Genomic DNA, 9,461 nt, shown 5'->3' on the forward strand with positions numbered 1-9,461 from the left:
TTCCAAAATGACTTGAGAAAAAGTCTTAATGTAGGCTCAAAGCAGCACTAGTCTTCAACACTTAAGAGAGATCCCTGCAAGCAAGCCTGCACTGCCTAAGGGTCCCCAGCAGGGCCCCTGGGAATTGAAAAACGTTGGCCCCTTAGTGCTGGTCATGCACTAAATAAAGCCCCCAAATAAATAAAAAAACATTATTGTAACAGTGTTAAAATGCATTCGCTCTGGAGAAGTAAGCTATGTTTTAATGCGATAAGAGCTTATTGCAATGCTAGTCAAATGTTTTTTATTGTACTGTGGTATTATTACTAAAGCAAACACTAATCACAGTAATGCTGGATTGTTGAAATTTCAAAACATTTCCAAGATTAATAGCAAAAGCGATCAACATTTCAACAAATCAACGTTGGTGAATGAGGTGAGGGCTGCCCGTGTAGGGCCAGCACTAAAGGGACACGTTTTTTGCCAGTGAGAAAATAATCGGGGGCCCTGCGCTGAAAGCCTGCTTGGGGCCGGTAAAGTACTAGCGGAAGCTTCCTGGTAGTGATGTCAGTGAAAAACAAGAAACATTTGATTCGTGAGGAGAGCAATTGCAGCAAACTGAACACCTAAAAAAAATAACAAGGTCGACGTCATAGCCTACTTCTATTACAAAGTCTCAGTTAAGCTGAGCTGTAGTCATGTCCACTTCCCACATAAAACATCAACCACCTGATAATGCATTTCGCATGTTGACAAGTTTCAGTAAGTAAGGGCAAAAATGCAGAAGATATAGTACCTTCAATGCTCCGTACATGGCAATATTGCTTCTTCTGTTGCAGAAATAAACTGCTGCAGAAAAGCTCAGGTGCCATGCAAAATGTAATGTGTACTTGCATCAGTCATTACAGATGTAGTGGAGTAAAAGTACATATACTTATTAAATAATATGTAGTCAAGTAGAGAGTGTAGTGTACTGAGTATTAAGATATTAACTTTTAAAGTATCCAAAAGATACTCAACTACCGTAACTACTTACATTAAAAAACACCCTCAAAGACAACCCCAAAACCCCAAAACTATTCAAAATAACTTACAATAGCATATGGATCTTCAACAGTTGCATGTTTCCGTCAAACACACAGGCAGTACATGCAGTGTTAACACAGTGATGGCGTCTACATACACGAAATAAGTGTATTTTTTCGTGTATGTGTTTTCAGTATTTACATAACCGGCTACGCAGAAAAACCCATTTACATGGAACAAGTCACTTCAGATGTTTATAAAGACCTTACACAATGAAGCGTTATGTTTTAATGACCTAGAATGAGCCATTTCAATCTTCATACAGCGTGGGTCCCCTTACGCAAAGTTTTGTCAGCCTATGTACTGCTTCGAAACCTCACCGCTAGATGCCACTCGATTTTTTTGACAGGTCCTTTAAGTCAAGAGCAGTTTTTTATCTGTTATTTTACTTTCGATTACATTTCTTACACATGGCACATACATAAAACCTTAAAAGACAACAGCAAAATGTCTGCATTGAAGCTTATTTTCTCTGAAATGCTGAATCTTGCCCCACTGTAAAAACCAATTCATCTTATTTGCGTAGCACTTGTACAGCGTCCAAATCACAAAATATGACTAAACTTCATTGAGTTTCTCCTTTGTTTGAACATGTGATTTATTTTAGTTGGACGTCATTATTCTGTGCATTTGCAGGTAAATGTTTAATTTGTGTGCAGAAATGTGTCTGCACACAAACAGTTGAAGTGTGGAATATCCCAAATACCCCCACTTGCGGTCTTGGCCACTTAAACGCATCAGGAAGTAAGAGCGCAAGTCTGTCCAATGTCTTAAAAACACCAAAGTGCAATGCCCTTAACACACACTAAACCCACACTATCTTGAGAACCACTTCCGAGCGGTATCCAGGGCTAAGTGTATCCCATCATGCATCACGTTCTGGATATGAGACTTTTTGCTCGGGTCTAGTTTTCCATTGCAACTCTTTTTAAGGTTTATTATTTATTATGTGTTTTACTTTTGTTTTTGCTTTTTTGGGTACACCTGATTTAGATCAAATACAAATAAAGCGCTATATTAATAAATCCAAAATAGATATTACATATAATTTCGTAGTAAAACGTGGTGTTAATGTTAAAATAAAAAGTTATGCATTTTGTTAAACTGCTTTTTGTCACATAATTAGAAGCATTCATTGACATCACATGTTGCACTTGCTGCGTGTGTACCAAGGGGTTAGAAATACACGCTTACTAGGGATCGTCATGCCCACTAGAACACCAGGGTTTCAAACAGGAAATACGTCATGAAAGTAGTCAAGTGGTCAAGCGCAAAGACCGCAAATGGGGGTATTTGGACGCTAAATCCGAGGTCTTTTGAATGCGGCCTAATTTGAACAGCGATGACGAGATTGTGTCACGTGGTCTCCGTTACGTTTTTCATCTGGATGAGCTTTGAACTTCAATGAAAATGAATGCTGAAAAACACTCCCATATCCACTCCAGGCGTCAGATCGTAAATGGCGTATTTAAATGTAAAACATTTATATTGTGCAAATGTCTTCCACGAGGCTAAATGCTGGCTTGTGGACCACAGAGCGCCCCCCGCAGGAAGAATGAGTTCACGCCGTCGTCCTGGAAACAGATTTGGCGCCCAGTGATGTGCGCAGCGGACGAAGAAAAGCATTCTGGGTAATTTTGAAAGATGGCGGACGAAGTGGAGCAGGTTTGCGTTTTTGTTTTGCATTTACTCGCAGTGGTCTAAACGGTTTCTTGATCTAATGTGTCTTTTAACAAAGCGTTGATATGTTGTTTCCATTGAATGTCTTGAGGTGTGATTGTGATTTTTAAGTCACGTTATTACATCAATGATTTGTAATGAACTTGTTTTGCAGCAACAGACCACCAATACCGTCGAAGAGCCTCTGGATCTGATCCGGTTGAGTTTGGATGAGAGGATCTACGTGAAGATGAGAAACGACAGAGAGCTGCGCGGCAGACTGCACGTGAGATCCGCCTCCCGTCGCTTATTTACGGGCTTCTTCTTCCTCGGCTTCCGTTTGCGTTCATTAGTATGGCTGTGACGAAACGTCGTATTGCGATATTTCGCGATGCAAAAATGTTACGACGCGCATCCTAGAGAGATGGAGATATTGATGTTTAATTCGTTCCGTTCGGCGGTCAAGACGCTGCGTGCTCTGCGTCAGCGCGTGCTTATCACCTATATGCGGCGAAGAGAGACGCAACGTGTCTCCGAGCGTCATATTTTCAGTCGCCGGCAAAACACAGCAAACTTGAGGCGTGACTGCACCCCAAACTCACTATAGAGGGAAGCAGCGTGAAGTGCAACATACAAGTTAGACAAATGAAACCAGCGCTGTTCCGATCAGAGAAGTGATGAAGCGAGTCGTACTGTACTTTAAAAGATTGAACGACGTGCTAGAATGTGATTTGCACGATTGAAGAGATGTAATAGAGTTTATGTGATATGTCCTTTTCCTCATTCAACTGTCCCAATCGAAGTTGAATGTATTGAATGAATACGCTCCTCTCGAGTCAAAATGATCTGGTACAAATAGGCCTACATGGTCTAATATCCTCTGTGTTACAACAATGCATTTCCAGGAGTTACTCCATTTTTCTGAAAAACAAAGGTAATAATTTAATTCCAAGGTAGAGTAAATTAGGTCGAAACGGTTAAATCTTTGTATTGAAGATTTAATTACACCAATTGAATGAGATAATCCAGATAGATTTTAGTCAGTGCTCGAATTGAATCAAGTTTTATGGGGGTCCCCACCATAAGACTTTTTTTGTGGGGTAGGGGGTTCGTGTCGAAAATATACAATTTATACAAAATACACAATATATTTGATCATAATATGCATAACTATATTTATTCAAAACAGGCTTACATAAAAGAACAGGCTTTCACTGTATTTGGGATCAAATCAATACAGGCTTGGTGAACAGAAATGACATTTGAACGGTTGTTTGGCGTTTCAAATATAAAGTCACATGACAACTAGCCCATAAACAAACTTATCATCAATTTTTTAAATAATTATTTCACAAAATTGACCAAATCCATTGTATGAATTTAATCACATTTGTCAATATAATTTTTACTCAAATAAAAATATCTGAGGGACCCCCTAAGTCTCTTTTTTACTTGTTATGGGAGTCCCTAATGCCTAATGGGGGTCCCGGAACCCCCCAGCCCCCCTTCAATTCGAGCACTGATTTTAGTTGACTCGTATAATGTAGATTTTAATCTAAACTGAATTGCATTTTAGTCAAAAGACTGAATGAAACTAAATCAAAATTAGCTTTTAAAATTGACACTAAACTTAATTTCAGTCAAGCCTTAAAATGTTAAAATTCGCTATTAAGTTGTACGTGCAACAATTAACAAGTTACTGAAATAGTTATGATTTTAGAACATAAATGTTGTTTGAATTTTGTTCGAAATTTCGAGATGTGTTTCGCATGGTGAACCCGTCATCGAGATATGTTCGGAATCATGAGCTCAGTGTATCGTGACTGTAAATATGTCTGAAAGATTCAAATGTTGTTTTTCTACAACGATTTTTGATTAAGTTCAGAGATGTATTGCCGCTGGGTGGTTAAATAAATAACACAATTAAACTTGAATAAACGTTATGCGTCACAAAGACTTAAAGAAATAAACTTGGCTACAAATTCCAACATTGAAATACTACAAACGCAATGACTTTGAGAAATGTGAATAATGGATAATACACAAAAAATGTGTTACAGGGATCACATTTATAACCCCTTTAAAGATAGCATAGCAATACAAAAGCTAATAATTAAATTATAAATATGAATGCAGGCTATATACATTTGATTATAATTATGCTATTTCTTATACCAGCTACTTTTCAATACAAGGGTATATATCATGTTAAAATTAACGTTGTTGTGTAGATAGAATCTGTGTTTCTGTAGTGTCACCAAAAATGGGATGAAAATAATGACCGTGTTTGTCAGTTTTCAGTATGCAAAATGACCCATCGCCTTTAAAATGACATTGTGGTGAAGGACCGATTTCATGTCTTTGACTGCAGGCGTATGACCAGCACTTAAACATGATCCTCGGGGATGTCGAGGAGACTGTCACGACCGTGGAGATTGATGAAGAGACGTACGAGGAGATTTATAAGGTAATAGTGTTTTTCTCTTATTTATTCGATGGTAAGACATTATATAGCCGTATTACTACATAGTAATTTTCAAAAGTTATTAAATCATCTAATGTAATTCTACGTATGATGGGTATTATTACTACATCACTAAATAGGTTTGTAGGATATTGCATGCGACATGCTTAATATCTCTTTTGATTTTGCAGTCAACGAAGAGAAACATTCCCATGCTGTTTGTCCGAGGGGATGGAGTCGTTCTTGTAGCCCCCCCGCTGAGAGTAGGATAACTTCATTTAGACGAGCACATCTGACAACATCATTTTGCTTTGGACTCTTAAATTCCTAAGATGGACTTTTAAGTGAATAACAGTTTTGTTTTGAACCGCAGAGTTCTGTTTGTTTTGAATATGACGTTCCGTTTTATGTTTGGCAAACTCTGAAGGTATTATGTGCTGTTTTCGATTCTGGTGAAATTGTTTTATTTTCAAAATACAGATATTTTCAAAAAATTAATAAAAACCATGTTATGATCAGGCAAATGCTTTTCCATAAAACATGTCATCTGCTGTGTTGGCCTGATATTTTTAAATAAGCATTTCTCCACATTATCACAACACAAGACATTAGAACAGAAAACCTTGTTTTTAAACAAAAGGTTTCTTTGAGTTGTTTGTGTCCTACATAGAGAAAAAAACATTTTCCACTGTGATTTGCTGTACTGACTTTTTTTTATAGCAAATTGGCAAAGATATGCAATTACATTACTTTTTTTACATTTATTGATATACTCAAGTATGACCAGCAGATGGAGCCAATGTCACATCCAATTCATAAGTCTTAAAGGGATAGTTCACCCAAAAATGAAAGATCTGTCATGAATTTCCCCATCTAGTTGATCAAACCTGTGTACATTTCTTTATGATGTTGAACACAGAACGAATGCCTGTAACCAAACAGTTCTTGGACTCCATTGACTACAATAGTAGGAGAAATGACGATAGTAGTTAAACTGTCCTATGTTCTTCAAAATATATTTTTGTGTTCAACAACAATTTACAATTGTTCCTATTATGGTAGACAATGGGGTCCAAGAACTGTTAAGTAATAGGCATCATACCAAATATCTTTATCTTTGTTCATCAGAACTAAGAAAAGTACACAGATCTGGATCAACTTGAAATTTTAGTTTTGGGAAAAAGGTCTCTAAGTTCTACAGGGGGGCACTGTTGAGCTCCCTGTGTTTCAGTCTCTGCCCGTCATCACAGGAGTTCTGCAGGGTGGTCTATAATGTATATCATCTGACTTTTCTAACAGTGCTTCACAGTTTGGATTATACAGTATGTTAAAATTATCTTTTAGGGTCTTTGAGCATTACCCTTTGCCTTAAAAAAATCAACCTTCGTTTTACACACCAAAATAACACTTTCTCATGATAGGGGTCTTTTCCATTAGTGGGACAGTGACGCAGAGTTCTCATTCAGGATAGTTTTAGAATTTCCCACGGTCTAAAAATAACCCCCATGCAGGCTGTTGATAACCAAATATAGCTGCATTTGGGACAAAACCATTTGGGGCACGTTCTGACTGGCTGACAAATGGTATGCATGTGTCTAACTATATTGACTGTTGTGTTCAAAATTCTAGCAGTATGTTTAAAAAAAGTGAGTAAGCTCAACATCCTTATATTAACTTTTATTTTCATACACAAATGCATTGGGAACACTGCACATTATATTCTAAATCAAAACATGAAGAAAAAAGTATCAAATTTGTTAATAAGTGATGAAAAAGTAATGTTAGGCTGTTCTTTCCAAAGTCAAACATTTACAGTATAAAATGAAAAATGCTTGAAGATTTAGCATTCTTGTGAATCACTGAACTAATATTAAGTTGTATAGCCACGGTTTCGGAGAACTGCTTCATATCTGTGTTGCATGGAGTCAACTAACTTCTGTGAACAGGTATTCCAGCCCAGGACGATTGCATTACAGTCCACAATTCCTCTGCATTTCTCGGTTTTGCCTCAGAAATGTTTTCTATTGGATTAAGGTCTGGAGTTTTAGCTGGCCACTTCACAACGTTAATCTTGTTGGTCTAGAACCACGATGCTGCCCGCTTACTGGTGTGTTGGGGGTCATTGTCTTGTTGAAACACCCATTTCAAAGGGATTAAATGACCTCTTTAAGTACTCAAACTGATCCATGATCCCTGGAATCCGATAAATGGGCCAACACCATAGTATGAGAAACATCCTCATATCATGATGCTTGCGACACCATGCTTCACTGTCTTCACAGTGTACTGTGGCTTGAAATAAGTGTTTGGGGGTCTTCTGACAAACTGCAACCCCTAGACCCAAAAAGAACAATCTTGCTTTCATCAGTACACAAAATATTGTGCCATTTCTCTTTAGGACAGTCATTGTAATTGGCAAATTGTAACGTCTTCAGCACATGTTGTTTTTTTCAACAATGGCACGTTGCAGGGGCTTGTTGCCGATAGCTTGGCTTCACAAAGGCATCTTCTAATTGTTACAATACTCACAGGTAGCATCAGACTTTCTTTGATCACCCTGGAGCTGATAATTGGATGAGTCTTTGCCATTTTGGCTATCTTCTATCCATTCAGATGGAACTTTTCCATTTTCTTCCACGTCTTCCTGGTTTTGGTTGCCACACCTACTAGTAAAATATTTGCCATATAGAAATATAAGTTCTACCAAAAACAGTGTTTGATCTGGTTCGTGATGTTGGACTGCTATTATTTTGAACATAACTGTATATATATATATATATATATATAGCTTGCACTGACTTAGATGTAGCTCAGTTTAAAGAGAATAAAGAAGAATATGCATCCAGATATTTCATTATGTTTAACAACAGTGGCATAACAATGTATATTTGAAATTCTGTATTTGATTTATTTTCAGTAAATCCTCAAAAACTGTTTACTATATGTGTATTATTTTGTAACCATGCCCTTAAGATGCATAGAACATCTTTTTTGTCATTTTTACCAAACGTGTCAAGCTGAAGTATGCACGCATTTTTAAGGATAATTTTTTTAATGGAATTTGTGGCGCATCCATGCACGTAAATCATATTTCATGCCGCTCTAACTCACTTTGACCCTCTGTCAATGTTTATTCAGTGGGGAAGACGGTTACTATACAGTTTTTATTGGTCATATAGTTTGCACGTCACGTTATATTTCTGTATTTATTGGGGTTTAATTTTAAATGGCAAACATATTCGTTGACTTTGCACTGATTGCATAAGTGGAACACAGTAGCATCCGTTCATTCATCCAGAAATACCCGCAGGTGCATCCTTATGAATGCTAAATTAGACTTCTTATAAAATAATGAATGCCTATTGTTAAATAGTTTTTATATAGGGTATTATATGGTATTGTTTTGGTGACAGCCCTGCGTTTAAACAATTATTCCTTTGCTATCATCCAACACTTATCAAAGGTGTCCAAGATTGACCGTCTGGCAAGTTCGCCCCTGCTGGTAAATGCTGTAATTACACCTTATGTCAAAAACATTCACTGCTTTCATACCTTGCTGTGTATTTCGACAAACTGACATTATTTATTATTATTTAAAAACATTTTTAAATGACTCAAAGTTCAAATGTTTTATTTTTACACGGCTTTGTATGGTGTCTAAGTAAAGGGCTTGGGACTGTGCATTCTCGAAGAGCTGTCAGCCAATCTAAAACTATCATTTCCAGCATATCCAGAGCACTCATGTTGCTCTGAACTAAAGCTGAATTGATCTGTTTGAAAATACAACTATATATACGTAAAACAAACAAATGTTTTATGTGTTTCATATATTATTTACATAATAACTAAGGCTTGAAGCATGTTGGCCGATCTTTGAGATGTTGACACATCGTGAGGGACGTGGTATCAACGGCCAGTGCTTCTATACATGCTGTGACTCTAATCTTAGGCTGAGCGTCCAGCAATCCTTCTAAGCAGGAAATAGCAGTGCTAAACATAGACCCATCTCTGTTTGTTATTGTCAATGCATAGAAAGAAAGAAAGTTTTAGTAAATATATCTGAAATGTCCATTACTGTGCAAGGCTTCTATAAATATGACTAATATAAGTTTGTAGTCTATTCTTCTAAATAAACTTTAATTTAACTTTAATTATTTTACCCCTTTAGGTTTTTTATCAACCACATGGGTCCCAACGCTGTTAAACTTTATTTTATTTTATTTGTAAAATACGGGAACGAACGCAATTTTCTGGGGTGTGGTACATTGATTAT

At 37.0% G+C, this 9,461-nt stretch overlaps 1 protein-coding gene across 1 annotated transcript; it reads left to right on the forward strand.

The window, feature by feature from the left end:
- The first annotated feature begins 2,608 nt into the window (after positions 1 to 2,608).
- lsm3 (LSM3 homolog, U6 small nuclear RNA and mRNA degradation associated) lies at positions 2,609 to 6,248 on the forward strand. Its single transcript, XM_079471861.1, has 4 exons — positions 2,609 to 2,730; positions 2,900 to 3,010; positions 5,096 to 5,191; positions 5,380 to 6,248. The coding sequence occupies exons 1-4, from the start codon at positions 2,710 to 2,712 to the stop codon at positions 5,458 to 5,460; spliced, it is 309 nt and encodes a 102-aa protein (XP_079327987.1). The 5' UTR covers positions 2,609 to 2,709; the 3' UTR covers positions 5,461 to 6,248.
- Positions 6,249 to 9,461: the final 3,213 nt, after the last annotated feature.

Source organism: Barbatula barbatula, assembly GCF_947034865.1.
Source record: "Barbatula barbatula genome assembly, chromosome: 13".
Lineage (NCBI taxonomy): Eukaryota > Metazoa > Chordata > Actinopteri > Cypriniformes > Nemacheilidae > Barbatula > Barbatula barbatula.